This window comes from Myzus persicae, unplaced genomic scaffold, assembly GCF_001856785.1.
Source record: "Myzus persicae strain clone G006 unplaced genomic scaffold, MPER_G0061.0, whole genome shotgun sequence".
Lineage (NCBI taxonomy): Eukaryota > Metazoa > Arthropoda > Insecta > Hemiptera > Aphididae > Myzus > Myzus persicae.
The window spans coordinates 746,596-767,235 of record NW_019104022.1 but is presented as its reverse complement, the minus strand read 5'-3'; the positions used below and the strand labels follow the sequence as shown (position 1 = coordinate 767,235).

The window sequence follows — 20,640 nt, the reverse complement described above, 5'->3', positions numbered from 1 at the left end:
CTTCTGGTCTTTATAATTGATAAGATTATTATGACCCGTGCCGATTTTATCTTCAGTGGGGTGAACTGCGCGACACCCAGCCAAATGGGTATTTCAATACATTTAAAGGCATAAATTAAGTTTTGTGTATACTTAGTGAGTTTATTTGAAAAGTTTTCTATCTTTTGCCCTGGAGCATAAAAATCCTAATAGCTGCGGTATCTACTGACGAGGTATAACGCATTTCCACACAATAACCACCAGCCAAAACCACCCAACTTTGAGCAGCAACATCTCATCAACCGATTAACGAAAAATGAAAATTTTAATGTGATAATTCATAAAAAAAAATATAGCCTTATTAATTTATGAAATTTAAAGTAAAGGTTACCACTTGAAAATCAAAAGTTAATAGTGGTTTGCCTAATAAATATAAGGCTGAAAAATATAAAAATATATATAATTCGAAACAGCGTAAATCTAAAATTTTGAAAAAAAAAATTGAAAAAAGTAAATAAACTTTTTGAAATATTGAGTGTTCTTTGGTTAAAGAATCACCCTGTATAACACAAAGAATAATTAAACTTGATGCCTATATTGAAGTATTAAATTATTTTTTCTTTGTAATGGTCGAACGGGCGCATGTAAATTCCACCCGAAAAAAATACAGGTAAAGACACATGTAAATTCCGCCCGAAAAAATGTATTACTATTAATAAACAAATTTCTGAATGTGTCTTATTAATCATATTATTACTGACATAACATAGATTAAACATTATAATTTAGAAGTGGGTATTTAAATAAATATATATTTCACATATTAAGTCAATAATGACAACATCAATCATGTATAATCGTAAGAATAGTAATAATTATAAAAGTAAATATAACAATCATAATATTATAGTAAAATTAAATCATAATCAATAATTAGCACAATATATATAAAAGTATTAAAAATCGTAAAATAGTAAAAAAATATTTATTTTTCAGGGCAGAACTATTTTTGTACCTGTATATTTTTCCGGGTGGAATTTACCATAGACCTTGTTTTTACCTGTTCATTTCGGGCGGAATTTACAATCTACCGGTGGAACTGCACTAGGGTAAAAAACAGGTAGTGGTCGAACTGCACTTGGGCTCAAAAAAATATTTTAATAAAATTATTACTCATTTGAAGGACTTTTTTTTTTGCTGAATTTGAAATCATTCTCCGCGGTTAATTAAGTGGTTCTTCATGAATATGTATCAATTCAGACCGAAAAATTACTTTAGAAAATTCATCTAGATAAAGTTTTGAAAGACAACCACGATGGGTACAACGCCATTTAACACCATTATTTACATGTTTTTCTTTCTAAAATGTATAATTTTGATACACGATTAAGTCATGGCCTCGTTCACTTGTAATAATTGTTAAACTGTTCATATTTACACAGCGACGCAATAAAAGTATAAATCTTATATGAGTTATTTAAATGGCACGAACTAATATATAATGCAATTAAATAAGTGCACCGTTTTCCACTTTAATTCTTTTTTTGAATGCGTGCAGTTCGACCACTACCTGCTTTTTACCTGAGTGCAGTTCGACCATTACCTTTTTTCAATCCAAGTGCAATCCGACCATTCATTTGTAGGTAATAAGTGCAATTCGACTATCCAAGTTGCGGTCGGGAAACACTATAATTATATATTTTACATATCATAGTTCCACATTTTAAAAATTAAAATAATGTTGAAGTAAAAGTTAAGTTAAAAAAATAAAATTAAATACATTCATATTTGTAGGATAAACATTTTACAAATGTTAGTGAATTAATTTCTTTTTTCATATATTGATTGATTTTATTTTTTATATAAATTTCTGACTAATACTTTTTATTAAATTCTAAATCTAAAGAATTGAGTCTTGGCAAATTAAAGTAAAATGTGCTCGGTATATCGTTAATACGACAACGTCTTGCCATAAACTGACACTGCATCTTGGATAAGCGCTTATCGGATAATCGATAATAATAATATACGGACTGCAATTCGGTCGGTAATTTTACCTTCAATATTATTACGAGTGTAATTCGTCTATTACGATCGTAACTCGGACACTACTAAAATCCCAGTGGACTTTACATTTTTTTTCAGGTAAACAAACGTACCAGCGAAATTCAATTTTTTTCCGATATTAAAAAAGCCCAGTGGAATTTACTAGAAAAAAAGGTTTAAAAAGGTCGCCATCGGTGGAATTTACATTGGGCCCCACATCACTTATGCAAATAATATTACCTGTTTATCTAACTGATATTCTGGCGAAGTTCACAGTCGCCCCTCTAAAGTTGTACAATAATCGCACAACACAAATAAGGTACATATGACTGAAAATGTAAAATGCGTCTACCTATAAACCATATTGACTAAAACCGTGTTGAAATTGAATGAGTAGTGAATCAGTTCTAACTGATTATAATTTGTAAATGAAAAATATTAATTAATTTTGAGTTATATCGTTTTATTTTATATTGTAAACAATATTTTAAAAAGAACAGCAATTTTATTTAAATTGTTTGTTTCTCACATTATGCGATATCCATCGGAATATTGTACATACACGGGACTATAGTATGACAACGAGAGGGCGCCAGTGGTACACGATTGTCGTCGTCGACGGCAGACTCAAGGCCGCCGTATTTCGCTGTCGTATTGTTGTACGTCAAAACGTCGTATTCTATACTGATCGTGTTGTGTTCAAACTTCTTTTTACAAATTCGTATGTATTTACGACTATTTAACAAAAGAAAAAGCAAGTTTGTGTAGAAACAGTAAACGAAATACGTGTTTTTGGAAAATAATACTTCGTGTATGCGTCTGTTTTTTTCTGACGGTAGATGGCGCAATTGAACTGTACCATTTCTTTGATCGTATTGTCGACAATTAATCTATCAAATAATATATTTAATTACAATTATCTTCAACCAGTGAAGTGTAACACGTTAAATATTGACGTTTATGACCATTTCCCAAAATGCGATTTTTCGAAAATCGATATTTTCGCTTTTTCGAACACGCTCAAATTTGAAACTGCAATCGTCTTAGAATTGCTTCTATCTTTAAGATACCTCAGTGATGTTTTTTGAGTATCGCTTCTCGGCCTATCGGCTAAGATCAAAGTGTAGTATCTGTTCTTATCAGCTTAACATCTGATACACCTTTCATTGAAAGGTTCAAATGTTAAACTAATTTTTTCAAATTTGGTGGAGATTTTGGGGCTTGCTCCTGCTCCACCGCGGGTTGACCCGGTATTGCAGTACCACCGGGAACGGCCCACATATCAAACATTAATACTATTAACTGGAAGAATTCAATCTTCAATTTTGAATTTGGAAAAATATTTTTTGAAAAATTTTTGAATTTTGAAATTTTGAATTTTCAAAAAAAAATTTTGGAAATTTTTGAAAATTGAAGTTTTGGAATTTCAGATTTTTAGAAGTTATATGTTTTTCGTCATCATGAATACCGAATGGTTCAAATTTAAGGATTTTGAATCTAAACATTCAAAGTTAAAATTAGAGATTCTCAAATACTCTTTGTTTTGTAATATACTAAGTAAGTAATATACTATTTCTGAACATTTTCGATCAGAAAAAAAATGTTTATAAAAAAATATTGTTTTACATATTGATGAGTGATGACCACAGTCTACAACTAGGGTTATTTCATTAAATCCATGCAAAACGTTTCGTTTTGTTTGAAAAAAATAGTAGAATACAACAATTAATATAAACGAATAAATTATTATTTGTATTTAGTCGTGGAAGGAGATCGTGCGATGCCAGTCCCAAGTTCTGACGAATACATCCACCAAATAACATAAAAATATATTAATATACAAAAATAATAACTGGGTAGTGATCTCTTTGTTAATTGAACAACGTAAATAAAATCGCAATAAAATTCTAAAGATTATGTACATTTTACTTATAAATTATAGATTTTTTATAAAACATCGGCCAACCTTTGAATGGATTGTTTATTTGTGTCAATATTTTGCTATGACTCGGATACCGGTTTAATTCCGTACCCGTGTCGTTGGCGGGGGGGGGGCACTGGGGACAAGTGCACTCCTTCTAATTTATTTTATGAATAATAATATATGGTAACAGGTAATAAGCATTCTAAGTCCGATCTACTTACAATTTATTAAACATATACTTATGATAGAATTCGTATCGATCAATGTCGAATACGGCCATAATAGAACCGATGCCAATTATTTCTAACATTATTGTTAGGGCCATCTCCGTAATTTTATATTTATTGTAACTTAACGGCTAACGGTTCTGGTTACGTCTCGGTGTATTGGTTTATATTGTTTCTTATAAATAATTTCATTTTATTTCCAACTTTTCAAATCTACCAATTTATCAATATTATGTATCTAAATTATATAAACTGATTTTATTTCATTTATTCATAAATTCATCATGTACCAACGTCCAACTATATTATGTCTAACCCATGCCTCATACTTGTTTTCATATAGTCTGTGGTTTAACCGCTCTTAACATTTTCGGACAAGTGCTTATCACTCTGGCGATTTTGACTTCAAAGATAAACCAAACTCGGCTATCTAGTTGTTTATATATGTTTTTGTCAGTGGCATGGGCACGCATGGTCACCTCGGCAACGGTCTTACCATAGTACAATTATAGGTCATCCGGAGGTCTAAATAATTATAGTCTGGTCAACTACCGGCAGTGTAGACTGTAGGCAACATTAACGCGCAACGTATGTTGTGTTATAGTGCCAGATTTAAATGGTGATGGTGCACGGATTCTCACAGCTATATACGCGTTTAAAAAATGCATAAAAGTGGATGAAATTTATTAAGGATGCAAACAATTGTTAAGTCAACGAGAAGAGGTCGATAGGCTCTAATTTGTAAATAGATTTTATGAAGGACATAAAATAATGTTTAATTTAAAACTATACCGTGTTTCAAAGCTGGGACTGCTGCCAGTTTTATACTTCTCCCAAATAAAAAATGGTAAGCACACATCTACCAATAAGAAAAAGAAACGGTAAGAAATTAACTTTGAAAAAATGGATTGAAAAATAAAAAATTAGAAAATACAAATAATATATAAGAATAATAATATACCTATCCATTTTCCATAATTGTTGAGCCACCCACCCCTGGGATCTCCTTACAATTATTCAGTCTTTCCAAATTGAAAGGGTTCAGCAACGGTTTCTAAGATTTGCAAATTCTTTTATAGGCGCCAAGGTTTAAAAAAATCAATTGGGGCTCTAAGTGAAAATATTTCCACCTCCATTACAAAATAGTGTGTAAAAGCTTTAACTATCTGTTCTTAATAATAGTGATATATGGCCACTTACATTTGCAATACCGCCATAACACTGGACATTGAAGTTTGATATTGATAATTTAAATTGAGTTAGAACATCATTATTCAAGGTTAACTGTCAGATAATTAGTTAATCTATTGTAGGTATCAAAAATGAAAAAACTCTAAAAACTGTTCAGACTTCAAATACGTTACCTTTATGAAAATGTACTGATACTTACTCTATACATGTATTGTTTGAAGTTGTTCTAACCATCGATTTATTAAATATAATATTAGTTAAATAAAAAACTTTTTCGAAATCATTTATTTTTTTTTTCAAAGTTAATAATTGTTGATAAAATTTGATACCAATTTTTATGGAGTGCTCAGTACCCCAAATAAATTTCAATGTGGCTTCAAGCACCCGTCTACATGTTCACATTAGATTGGTTCTTTATATGACATCCCTTGCATGCAGCATGGTTATAAATCCATAACTACCAGACTAGGATTAATATCTCACGGACATGCATTCAATCTCCAGTTTCAGGAACATCTTATCTAGAAAAATCGACTTAACTCACACTCTTGTCTTGAATTAATTTTAAAGTTCCTCAAAAAATTGTGTTCGAAATTGTACACCTTTAACTATTTCACTATCAACCACAGATTATATCAAATGCACCCATTTGGCAAAATATATGCATTGAAAAGTCAATATTTTTGTAGAAGGATTTATTGTTGTTTAATTAATTGCACTTTATTTATTAAAATTGTTCAGAATTTGGATTTTAGAATTTTGATGATAAGCAGATCAATAAATCTTTGAAGGATTTATATTGTTATTAGCATCAGCTCCTGTTTATGAACACAATTTTTCAAAAATATATATTCAGAAAAAAATACAGTTCAATTTAATTGTTACTTATAATTTATAATTAAGTAAATGAGTCTATCTTTCTAAAAAAACTGAATTACAACTAATATTAGTATTACACACTAAAGTCCAATCATAAAACTAAATTATTATACTAAGTCTTGAATTAAAAGTATACATAATATTATGGTACATATATTGTTCAGATGTTTAAATACTGTAAATATTTAATAGGTTTTGATTAAAACATATTTTTGTGTACTTAAGCAGAACAAGTACAAGCTGCCAAGATTACAATAATAAGATTATCATTTTTAAATATTTAATCACCATATCGGAAACCTGTACTCTCTTCTACTGACTAGTATATAAAAATAATAATTAAGTTTAATTTAAAAATTATAGAACTTATCATAATATTGTGTATTTGTGTATATTTAATATCTTTATATTATCACAGGTCACTCATTGCTGAATAATTCACAGTATTTTTGAGTTCGTTTGTAAAAGATTTCATTTTTTTGAATCAATTATTATCTGATCTCCTTTAATTATGTTGTAACTGTATAATCTCTTGTTGGGAAACTTCATTTCTTCGGGACCAATAACTGAACACACATGTTGATCCATATAAAACACCCGCATACGATGTGCTGGTATACCGGAAAATTTTTCAAACTTTTGTTTAAATTCGTTTACTGTCTGATATACATCTAAAATATGTTGTTCACATTTGTCACCACAAATAATCTTCACCTGAACTTTACTTTCAGGTGTCAAGTCTATGTTTACTAGAGGATCAAGTTTTCCGTGAACTTGAACCAATTCATTATATCTGAAACATTTTGACATTAGAGTTAGTGATCATTTTTGTTTAGATATCAAACTTTTAAGAAATACATCTATAGATTAGCATAAGTATCAAGAGCCTATTCATATTTCATACCGACCTACGATTAGTCTGTATTTATTCAAAAGTGTATAACTTAATATTTTTTTTTTTTTTTATTACTTAATTTATATTTCCACAATCTGTTTCATAAATTTTGAACAATAAGTGAAATTGATGAATGATGACTATGGCGTGAAGGACGGATTAAAGATACCTTCCAGTGAAGGCAGTTAAAGATGTAAAAGAAAAAATAGTGTTAAACAATGTTGGTAAATATTATAAGGAAAGATAAGTAGAAATAACAAAGGTAGATATAGAAAGAAGAACAAAAGAAGTTAGATTGGTCTAGGCTAATAGGTCCCTACACCACCAGTATAACTTAATATGTGATATAAATATATTATACCATTATTATTTATAATAATAAATAATTAAAAAAATGAAATTTTTTAAGCATTCAACTTGGACCTAGGAAACATAAGAGTAAAAATAAACCTAAGATTACCTATAACATAAAATATTAGAATAATCGCATATTTACAATAAGTATCTTAGATTATCCGAAAAGTAAATGCTTACAGTATAATGGAATATATAATATACTTTTTATTATTACTATAGATAATTAAAAGCTGTGCTGATAAAAGTAATATTTAGTAAGTATCTATAATTTTTTTTACCTGTCTGGTCGTTCGTTTTCAGGCTTATCCATGTAATATCTTATTAAAAACCGTTCGGCGTCTTCTCTATCATCAGCTGTAATTTCTGCTCCACCATTTAAAGTTTGTATGCACGTTAATCGCGCAATTAGCAACTGTCTGCGTTCATGTTCTGTGTATTCTTGTCTATCAGAGTTTTCCTGAAATAAAAAACAATCAGTTCCCATTTCCATTTGAGAAATTAAAAAAGAATATATTACTCACTTCGAATATCGGGCAGCCTTGTATCCTGAGGTATCTTAATGCAGGAAAGCGTCCCAGGATGTCAACGTCGTCCCACGTTCTAATTAAGGTTCTGTTTAGGTTTAGGAATCTGAGATGTGTAAATGCATCGTGTGGCGAATCCAACGTCATATCTTAAGATCAAAAGACCACGATTATAATAAAATCTTGCACATTTTGTCTTAAAACTCACTACAAAATCCACTCTCTTGTCTTGGGTAGGACAGCAGGCCTAAGTGAGAATCTGGCGAAGGTGGTGGAGTCATAAGTGACTGCAAGGGACATTCAGCAAGCACCAACGATTCAAGATTTGGAAATGCTCGACCTAGTTTACATACTTCAGACCACGTAGATACAGGGTTACCTGAAAACATTGTATTGCTTCAATTTAGTATTTATATTATACAAGTAATTACACATAATTATTATATCCTATTTCAAAAGTACGTACTTATAGAATGTATACTAAGGGCTCTTAAAGTTAGGTACCTGTAAAATGTAACCTTTTCACTGAAGGCATTTGAATATGTTGACAATTTTCATCGTCATCCAAGTCGATAACATCGTAATTATTCATACTCAGGTGTATTTCTTCGACCCTATATGAGTATTTTAATGTAAATATAATTGTTAATCTTTTTAAATTTAAATAAACTCACATGGGTATTCGTTTTAATATGTGTCTAAAGCTACGCCATGTAATATTTGTAGAATTCAACACGATACTCTTTAAACACGGGTATGTTTCCCCAGTGTCGTCGCAAACTTCAATCGCGCTATTTATATCTGAACTTAAATTGTTAAAACTTAGGTTTGCGAATTTCAGTCTCGGCATAATATGTAATATTTTGAATATCTGAAATAAGACATAGTTAAAAATAATTAATTTTGAACAAAGTATCGTACTTCTAAAAAAATGTCGTGATGTCAACTCGGACCAAAATTAATAAAAATATATTTGAATTAGTATAATTCATAATAATAATAGGTAAAAATCATACTATCTAATATACTTTTTTTTTATACAAATGTCAAATTTAACATATTTTCATATTAATTATATCAACAATACTGTAAAAAAATTGTTTACATTATCAGTATAGCCAGAAATATATTATTACCTAGATTAAGAACTATAACTTTTGTAAACTTGGTTCAATCCATCATGAGTTAAGAGATACTCTTATTGATATATAATATTATATATATATATATCACTTTACCACTACACACAAACCTAATCATATTTGGATAGCAAGTATAATTAATGTATAATATTTATTTTAGTAAGCAATAACTAATTGCTTATTGACATATTGATTTAGAATTCGATAGTCATAATTTGTGAACAAATTAGACTTAATATCAGTGGCGGACGGCGGCTAGCTTGTATCTGTGTGGAAAAGTGTCATTATGCAACGGTACGTAAAACCGAAAAAAAAGAAATAAGAAGCTTTCTTAGTAAACGTATAGTATATACAGACTTACAGTAGCACCTATACCCACATGGCAACATCGGAAACATTATTTTATTCTTATGTAAAATATGCAGGACTTACTTCACTCCATCTAGACAAACAGTTCTGAGCTAAATCTAATTCTTCGACACCATGACATTTATCTCTCAAGTCGGATTCTTGTCCAGCTGAATCAATGTCGCAATCATTTAATACCAATAAATTGGGTATCATATTCCTGGGATTTTTGCGTGGAACGTATATAGCTATAGGCATCTGATCGAACGTATCATCTTCAAAACATTCGTATTTCTCTACAATCGCTTCTAAAAGCGACGGCATGGCAACAACTATTTGTTCTTCCTGTTTCGTTTAAATATCCTGCAATCAAAATAATATCTTTGTTACAATTGTGTTCAACAACAGCGTTAATCGACAAGGATCTGATCATTAAATTGTGTAATATAGTCAAGTATTTTAATTAGTTTTTTAAACAGTGTAATGAAAATGTATAAAGATGTTATTGATACAGTTTGTAAAGAGCTATAAATCACAAATGTAATATTTGAAATTCATTTTATTAATTCAACAACCCTACAAAAGATAATCATTAATTTTTTACGATCAACCAACATTGATCAAATACTGAAATAAACCTAAAATTAAATAAGTATATAAGTTGGACCTAACCAGTTATAGATAATAATGGTTTGTGCCAAAACCTTGATATTATATTGGTAAATATCGTGTATTACATGATGTACATAGCATTATTATATTGATGTAAAACTTTCACTTAGCAGCACATAAAAAAAAATGCTGAAGTTGGTAAATTTCCTTTTTTTGTATTAGTTTGGTAAGACCATTGATCGGTGATTATAAGTACAGTGATGCTATAGTTTATGAATACATTTCTAGGCTGTCAAAGAGGGATTTCTTTTTCTACACTTCTAAATTTTTTGGCGATCAGTGGTTCATATTTATTGTTATAGTCACTTGTGGATGTATAACATGAGTGGCACATAAGCATATATCACATTTTTGTTGAGACTTACGAGGAGCTCTCAACGAGCCAACGAGCTACGTCCTTTGATTAAAGTTACGGCGGCTTTCGTTAGAATTGTCATAGTGGTTGTAAATCAAAACCGGTTGCACGAGACCGGTGAGTTAGCGTCCGTGGTGCGTGGACATGGTCACATGGACTAATAGGTATATACCAGGTATATGGTAAATTACTGAGTTTAATCAATTGTACTATGTGTCTATGTAAGTATTATTTATGACCGTGCGGGTATCTCTACTACGACTCGACTTGTTGATAGAAGTAAGTACAAGGGACTAGAAAAAAAAATGACTAACTTTTTGGTAGTGTGCATTTTATATTATACACGGTGGGACAACCACATGATATAATTCATGCTAATCGTTTTTTACAGAGTGCATAATTACATATAGTATACATAGTTATATCTATTTTTTAATTTACCTAAACATATACCTACTTACAAAGTACAAACATACATTATTATTATAGGTAATAATATATATTACCTATAGTAATTACATAGGATTACACAATTTCACATAACACATACCCATATAGATTATAACATATCTTTTACTTATTAATTACAATAATTACTACCTTAGGTATATAATACTTGTATATTTTTAATTATGTTTTACTTGAAAATAATATTGGTCAAACATTAACTGTTGTGTAAAATATTGATTATAATTACTTTAAAAATACAATCACTCTCTCGTGTAAAGTAAACACCAATACACCTTCGCACATATTATTTTATTCTATTATACCTGTTACCTAGCAAACCTTTGATTAACTTTATAAATTAATCAAAGATCAAATAGTTATAATTAAAAGTATACCAACAATTATTATTACCCAACTGTATGATTGTTATTAAATAAAAATATAAATATGTAATAAAATATCCTTAGAAATACAAACTAACAGATGATTCATCATTTACTTCAAAGATTAAGACATTCATATTACAGGTGTTTCTTAGTGATAACGTAACCTACAATAGGCTACTATACATTACTCAGTAAAATCCCCAATTTACCAAAAATTAAATTTATATCATAATTACATTCAAATGACACATAATATAGATTTGTCTCATAATGCGTCTCATAATACATTAAAATATATTATTTTGTTTGCCATACATTATATGGCGAAATTGTAATTTAAAGTTAAAATACAACTTTGAAGTATTACAAGCTTAAACTGCTTAAAGCCGCTAAAAAAAAATTTGTAGTTACCCACCTACTCATTTCCTATAAACGTATGACATTGCAGCCTTTGCCCTATATTTAAAAAACGCGTCTTATACCTAAATTAAGTTGTATTAATAATAATCTGTGTAATTACCTAATGTTAGTATGTGGCTGTTATAAATGTATAAAAATTAAATAAATTGGTATTGCCTAAAGGATGAGAATATGAGATATTCAAATAACATTTAATATATTCGTTACCAATTTATCAGCTATATTTTTTTTTTTTAATTTAAAAATATATGTATTATTTATACGATACAAAGGTATAATGAGTAAGTGTATAAATAATAGGAAGGCTCCCAGCAGTGCCACCTGACCAGAAATTTGGATCAGCTATATTAGAATTCAGATTATGACTTTTACTGCCTATATAACACTATATATATATTTACTTACTAAAAATCGTATATACACTATAATACCTACTAGTATAATATGAACAAAATCGTGATCTCAAAATACTCTGTCTTTTTATGCTAGGTACCAATATTCTTAAACCCGGAAAGGTATACGACCTGTGATCGGGTCAGGAACCTGTGTTGTCATTGTACAAGTCAAAGCCAGATGGCATCGTTTATGTGTATCTAAACGACTGTTCATAATGTATATACTATATACTATATAATATATAGGTATACTGTACATCAAGTATAAGCTATACAAGTTTTGTTTATTAATTGGACTACGCCTGTCCTCCTTTGCACTTTTTACTGTCACTAGAGAATATACAACTAAAATTTGATTCATTTATCTTAATATTTTGAATTCACTTATTCAATAGCTTTACTTCATTCAAATATGATTTATCGAAAATGACAGATCTCTTAGTATAGTTATAACTATAGTTTATGATGGTGTATAAAGAGAACGGTAAACATGTGAACGTTATTTTAAAGAAATTCTATGAGTACCTACAATACCTACTATTCTTTATTCACACTAATTTAATTCATTTGACAGAACAGTAGTTGGCAACCATTTTTGACTTTTGACCACATTCAAAAATAAAAAGGATAATAAAAGCATAATAAAAGCATAATTATAAACACAGAGTGATTTATTTATTGACATTTTATAAACAGCCAGGTACTATAATGATATAATATCCTAAATCACAATTTGTTCATCTAAATATTGAAACAACTTTATATTTATTTTTTTATCATTGAATTTTTAACTTATAGTTTTTAATTTAATTTCAATAATATTAATAACAATAATATTATGGAAGGTAATCAAATAAATCAATGTGAACGCATTCATATTAATAGCCATTAGTTAACAATAACTATATTATGTATTTTAATATTGTAAACTTAAATAATATATTATATGTTGCGATACTTTCATACAACTATTCACCCATTTATTGAAATTTAATAAAAGACTCACGCGTTCGATGGAGTTATGGTTTGCACTTTGGGCGTTTCAATTCAACGGTTTACACTTAACAGTATCACAACTCACAAGTCAGGTTCAGGTACCTCAACCTATTATATTATTATATGAACAACTATTATTCTCTAACATTAGTTTTCACCGAATCATGTTAAATTTTCCAAAAAAACAGCGTTACATCAGTTTTTCACGCGAATAATATTGACGGAGAAACCGTTGACCAGAACGGTTCCTCATACCACCGCTTATTGTCCTTGGCTTGTGTATAAGGATAGGACAAAGGACGTCTGTCACCCAATTTGTTGGAAAAAAAGGAACTCGTATACCCGTTACCGTATCTGCTATACTTTTGTCTTAAACGTATCTCCTCTATTTCTCTCCGTCTCTCTTTCCCTCTTTTTATAAACACATATTTATATATTTATATACAGAATGGAATAAAATAACAGGTGTTTCGTATCTGTTATACTCTGGTTTTTAGATAAAAAAACCATTGGAGTTAAAAATATAATATTATCAACTTAAATGTACTATTTACAATTAAAGCAGATAGTTTTCATACTTAATGAATACACATTTCCACATTTGTTGGTTACTATAAAGATATTTAATATGCTATATTATATAGTATGAGTAGTTGGTATGTAAACATCCGGAGGGTGATCATTATTACATAGTTAAGTACTTTATACGATAGCAGTATAATTACAATGATAGTAATTAAATTGTATATTTTACCTATAGCCACACTGCCCACACTGACATACAAATACAAACAACTGTTTGGGAAAATACTACTCTAATCAGTAGGTAATCACTATAAGATAAAATGTATAACGTTATACCTAGTATGTAAACATTATTACCATTTATCATATTTTACACAAACATGTTCAAGGTAAAATTATCTTTTTGGAGGATAAAAAAAAACATTTAGATATTGAATTTCAATGATTTCATTATATAATCTACTATATTACTATAATATATAATTACTACCTATTTTAGTCGTGTTTAGAAAATTAGAAAATTAATATTTTGGTTTTTTTTACAAAAATAGATCACATATTACCATGGAATATCATATAAATATGAATACAGATGTAACATTTTTTTTGAAACAAACATTCAAACTTAGGTACCATTATAATTTAAAAGACAATACTGACATTTTGCAAATACAGTTAGTATGACACTCATACATAAATAGTCACAATAATAAATAAGATATAAGTAAGCCACTGACTATGAAAATTAAAAAATCAATTATATTCACATATACATTAATTTAATTTAATTAGAATTAATAAGTGTAAGTGGCAAAAAAGAAACTAGGTTCAACGATACACTAAAATAATCAACGATATTTGAAACCATATGAATAATTATACATGACTAGAGAGCTTTGTCTAACGTAGGGTGCAAAGTAATTTAAGCCAAGTTTGTAGGAATGATATGGTAAAAGTGAGTGTCTCATGCGTAATCGGTTGTATTGAACTATAGAGGATCTCGGTACATTTAGTTTGTTGAATCATGTTGAGTGAGGTAAGTACGGGGCGATGTTTTTTATCTTGTGGCAAATTCCGCTGGGAGATTCGCCTATTGCGATGCGATATACTATAATATTGTTAATATTTTATGAACAAATTATTATTTATTACTATACAATTAAAATATAATTTAACTTATTGTATCTAAATTTAATTCGTGATCATTGTTCATTTAATTTCTGTAGAATAAATAAATGAAATGTAGTTGTATGACTTGCATACTTGCTATTATACTAAGATAATCTTCTTAATTGTGCGGATTATAAATATTATTCATTTTTCATATTGTCAACTAGAAGAAAGCCCACCAGTGTTATCATGATTGACATTTTCATTCTATATTTAGGTACCTTACATAATATATTTTAATGCTTATGACTGGTGCGCATTTCTAAAGTATTTTATTTATTTGAAACATAATGTTGTTTTAAAACATTTACATAAGTAAGAAAACTTAATTTAGTCAGATGTTACCTGTTTGATTTTCTATACGGCGCCAATCTTTTATTTTTACATTAATTCTAACCATAATAATCATATACATATAATACGTCAAGTACGTGACAAATATTTTGTTTAATATTTATGCAAGGCTGTCCCAAAGCGGTTTAAACTTATAAATTATAATATCTTTCTGACAAAGCAAAATAATTATATATTTATTTTGGTGTATATATTATTGCGAGACAGTATAAAATGTTAATTGTCTTAAGCATCATAAAATACTAATTTCATTAATTAAGTGTTACTCGAGTCTTAATTCAGCCCGTCGTACAATCTGATTTGTATTTCCCATTCACTTATAACAATAATGTGCGATGTGTCAGATTTTATTTACAGGGTTATAACCTTAAAATTTAAGTACACGTTTTAAATATCTTATAAACTAATTTTTCCAAAAATGTTATTAGGTACCATTTTTTATATTGAAAAATCATTTAGCTGTAATTGCGAATGCCTGAGTATAAATAAATAAATATATATTTTAATTGGTCCTAAATACATTCGAAACTTGACCATTAGTACCTATATGAATATTGGTTATTTTATATAGATATTACACTATGCTTTTATATTAAATTTAAATTGTATAAAATATTATAATACATATCATGATGAACGAACATATCAGAATTATAATTACTATTACAGAAAAAAAAAAGATTTTCTCTAAAACACATAAGTAATCGAAAAACAAACACTAATATTATAATATGTTATAATATGCCAATCAACATCATTTGTCCAAAAATGTATGGTTTCAAATGTTGGAACGATATTAATAAGTTATTTAATTAAATTTCTAAATGGTAAATACTAAATTGACTACCTATTTTTGATGTTTATAAATTATATTAATATGGTTGCACACTTAGGCAGTTAGGCACACATTTTACACCCCATCATGAAAATAATTATTTTAGGATTTTGTATAAAAAACAAGTTTAGTCAATGTCAATTGGTTCAAGGTAGTTGTGCTTTGGCTCATTACTAATTTCATTAAAATGGTTATGCATTGTCTGTGAAAATATTAAAATTCTTAATTTATTATTATTATTATTGTACCGTACTACCGTATTACACTATTACACTTGTACATGATATATGCCTATATAAATGAATATATTGTGAATTAAACATATTATTTTGATGAGGATTTTTACTGAATTTTGTATTATTACATATTGTGTGGATAATAATAAAGATTTAAATAAAAATATAATTCAATTACACACATTTATTTAATTATTTAATATATACATGAATATTCTTAAACGGTAATGTACTAATATAATATGGATCCTGGTTATTATAATAAATAGTTCTGGTAATGATATTGTTACACAAATCTTGGTTTTTATTTGTTAATTATTGCAACAGCAACTATAGTATGACGTACTTTAGATTACTGTACTATTATAATTTCTGTATAATATCGTATAACTGAAATAATATTTTTCTTTTCTTAAATTAGATATTATTTTTACTATCCTTAATTTTTGTCACTTATCTGAATAAAATCTTTTTTATGATAAGTTTAAATCAATTTAATGAATTACAATATAATATCATTAATATCTATAGTCATTATTTATGTGTAATAAGTAATAAGTAATAACTAATTATAATATTACATTACAACGTAGGCAATTTATAAGTGACAAACTGACATACGTTAGTGTAAATATCATAGAAATCAAAGAAATATACATTTTTATTATCCATTATTAGGTACGATTTATGTTATATTGTTATCTAAATTATATACAAGCAGAAGCTATTGTTTGATTAGGATGTTAAAAACATAATACCAATAATTATCATTTTGAGTTTTGACATATAATTATTATAAGCTACTAATAAATAATAATATAATTTATAGCTATTACAATTATTATTATTACATAAGATAACAATTTATAACATTGCAAAAGGTTACAAATTACAATACTGTACCTGAAAGCTTATAATTAAAATTAAATCAATGAAAAAAATTATTGGAAACATTAAACAAGAATACACTAAATGGGGAAGAAATGAATAAAATCAGTGGACTTATTATGAATTTAAATTTAAAATGAATAGTTGTGATAGCATATTATGGATGATTACTAAAGGTAAATTCTGGTTTTTTGTTGCTTCTACAAATGTTTTCATTTACAATTTGATATTTTGGAAGTACTTTAAAAACTATTTTCTGAAAATCTATTTATTCAAGCTTAATTATTGTTTTTTGTTGGTATGCTTACACCTAACGTATTAAAATTATTATTTATCATTAGTATTTATCATTTTAAAAAACCCGATTTATGAAAGTCGGTATCAATATGTTCATATTTTTACATTGAAAATAATAATATATATGCTACTAAACTGCAAGAGAATCATGATATTGTAACATATAATATACACCTAGCTAGTAACGAATATGAAACACCGTAAAATAATCCTGTTCTTACGAAATCTACCGAAATTACGTAAATACATAAAAGTAGTTTTTTTACATTTAAAACTGCTGAGTATTTTTTTTTTAAATTCATAACTACGTATTTATTTTATTTGATCGTATACGAACAACTGAATTCTTGAATATTATCAACTTAAATAAGCACTAAGAAGAAACAATAATTAAGAAATGTTTTATTAGTTTATAATGTGTTTGCGTATTGTAAATGTAAAATCGAAAAATGAAGTTATAATAACCCATAAACAAGTATTTTAATAGTGATTTTCATTGTATCCGAATAAATTAGTTGCAAAACGTGTAAATAACGTATACCTAGTACTTACTATTTATCCATTAGGTAACGTAATAGTTACAAAAATCTATTAATATTCACAATGTTTTATTATTTGTTCATCAATTCATCGTAAAACCGTTTCGCAACGATTGTCGACCTCTATATAATATTATACATTTTAAATTATAATATTAATATTGTTATTACATGTCACCGCATGTCAGCGCATGTCAGCGCAGTTAAAGTAAAAGCGATCTACACGGCATCAATTTTGTACTTGGGTGTAGAAAAATCCTCGATTCCATCCATAGATATTAGGTAGTATTTAATATTAACCTACTATTTGGTCGGCATTCTCGTGGAAACGAAACGGTAGACATATGGACTATTAAGTATTCTGATCTGTGGGTAGGCAACAGGGGACACAAGTATTATTGTAGGTAGGGTGGGTACAAATCGTTTTCTCGTATATTTATTCACGTAAAATCGGGGTGCCCATGCAAAGTCCCGACGACAATCCGAACGTTTACTGGGGATCGCGACGCCGCTGATGCGGTGATACAATATTATTCTGTTAAACGACCTGCAGTTACATCGTTTTTTTTTTCTCGGAACGGTCACTCGGTGCCGATCAGCAATCGATAACATCATATTTATAACTAATAAATACATTAAAATAATTTAATAAAAATTAAATAACAAATGTATAAAAATATTATAACGCAAGTTTTTACATCTCGTCGACCTCGAAAACCGCGGCGGTGTGTTACAGTGAAGTATAAGTTGTACGCGTAATCGAATTACGACGTAATAATAAAATACTACGCGCTCGGACGCCGCATCCCCCGCACCGCCTATCCGACCAACCGCTCGCACGCACCGGAGCGGGTCGTGTGTATTAGTATTGTTATTGTTCCGTCGTGCCCGTAGTCGTGTTTGTAAATAAAAAACAGCTGAACCGACGCGCGACGCGGAGAGGAGGTAGCGGTGGCGATGGGTCGGCGGGTGACCCAGTGGCTCGTCCTCTTCCCCCACGCGCTACCATCTACGACGAATAATATTATAACGTACGCGGTAGGCCTATCGCGTTTTCAATTTTTCATTTGCTCAAGTAAACAGAAGTACTATAAAATTAAGATACATATTTGACGACCCGTTATTAAATAAACGATAAAAGCTTCGATGTCACACAATTTATTTATAGAAATTGGGACGGTTATAATCATAATATTAAATTTGCGTTTAGAGCTCCACAGTAGCCACTGCACTTTTAAATTATAATATTATTATTGTTATAATAGTATTATTGAACAGTCATCAATACGGTCGATACGGTCTAAACCGTATAGGATATTAGGATATGACTATAAGTACTTATATGATTTTATCCAGTGGCGTGGTAACATATTATATAACGTAAAGTCTAAATGGGCACTTGACCGGACCATGTAAAAAAAATGATGATGTGCGGATAATTGTTGAGATGTCCAGTCCGTGTTACACATATTTTATAGTTGGTACAATGTAGTTTAGTCCATACATTATAAATTATAATAATATAATATTATAATGAATTGACAGATAGTTAATATGATTAACAAATAAAATCGTTTTCCCGCGTTGAAAATATTACTCACCACGCCACTGTTCATAATATCTATCATTCACATATAATCCCGGAGGGTCGAATTTCTACCAGTCTCCTGTGGATGAATTTAATACTATTGTAACACTTAAACCCATTGATAATAAGTAATAACACAGTCAGTTAAATGGAAGAAGTTTAGATTATTTAGTTACTATATTATATTCATAAGTGTCGGGGGGCTTTTTTAAAATTTTTTTTTTTAAAATCGACCTGACCTTGACTTTGTATCCTCAGTCCCCTGCTCGAGTCCTTTGTCTCGGCACTGCGAAAGAATTCTGATCTGGTACTTTTGTGACTGCCGTTGTACATCAAAACGAAATACGCGAACGGAAGAAAATAAACTAAAGAATAGTTAATAGACAATAATAACTTGATACACTTGATACTCCGAAATATTATTATTAAGTTATAGACAATATAATATAACGATTTCAAAAATTCATTCAATTATATATTATTTTCGTTCGTATTTTTATCGTGTGCACGACCCTATGCACATTGCACGCGCTCAGAACAGACAGAATACTTGCTGCAGTAATACGGCAAGCTGCGACGAGTCACGAGAGGCCTGCGATCGGCTGCGTGAAGCACACTCTGTTCTTTTGTTCTTCGCGCGATCCCTACCACTGCGCGATTTTGTTATATCACAATAATATTGTATTATCGACCGCGCGGTCGATCCTGGCCGCTCGCAGCGCCACCGTCGATCGCAACACCTCGTGTCGTTCGCGTCCGTCCGTGGCTTGTCAACACTGACCGCACAACAACAAGTAATGCCATCTCATCTTACATTCTTACCATTCGACTACGAACACCAATATTATAATTTAAAAACGTAGGGATCCGAGGTTTACTTTAGTAAAATACGGGACAATTTAAATTATAATTTACGAGTGTGGCAACGATGAAAGAGGCTAAGAACTAAGTCCCACCGAAACTAGAAAAATTGTATAGATACATCTGACTAGTGTAAGTTATAGTTATTGAAGTCCACATGC

General features: G+C 29.3%; 1 protein-coding gene across 1 annotated transcript; it reads right to left on the bottom strand.

The window, feature by feature from the left end:
- Positions 1-6,235: 6,235 nt before the first annotated feature.
- On the bottom strand, positions 6,236-20,261 carry LOC111037715 (tubulin-specific chaperone cofactor E-like protein). Its single transcript, XM_022320437.1, has 8 exons — positions 19,858-20,261; positions 9,597-9,875; positions 8,697-8,893; positions 8,527-8,636; positions 8,231-8,401; positions 8,020-8,171; positions 7,777-7,955; positions 6,236-7,039 (listed from the first exon to the last, which is right to left on the bottom strand). The coding sequence occupies exons 2-8, from the start codon at positions 9,834-9,836 to the stop codon at positions 6,718-6,720; spliced, it is 1,371 nt and encodes a 456-aa protein (XP_022176129.1). The 5' UTR covers positions 9,837-9,875; positions 19,858-20,261; the 3' UTR covers positions 6,236-6,717.
- Positions 20,262-20,640: the final 379 nt, after the last annotated feature.

Bases quoted from the DNA above. Each gene is read 5' to 3' on its own strand.
- LOC111037715 (XM_022320437.1), bottom strand. From the start codon at position 9,836: ATGCCGTCGCTTTTAGAAGCGATTGTAGAGAAATACGAATGTTTTGAA. The intron at 8,894-9,596 runs GTAAGTCCTGCA...GTCTTATTTCAG, and splicing joins GTTTGTCTAGATGGAGTGAA to ATATTCAAAATATTACATAT. The intron at 8,402-8,526 runs GTACCTAACTTT...CAATGTTTTCAG, and splicing joins GAAAAGGTTACATTTTACAG to GTAACCCTGTATCTACGTGG.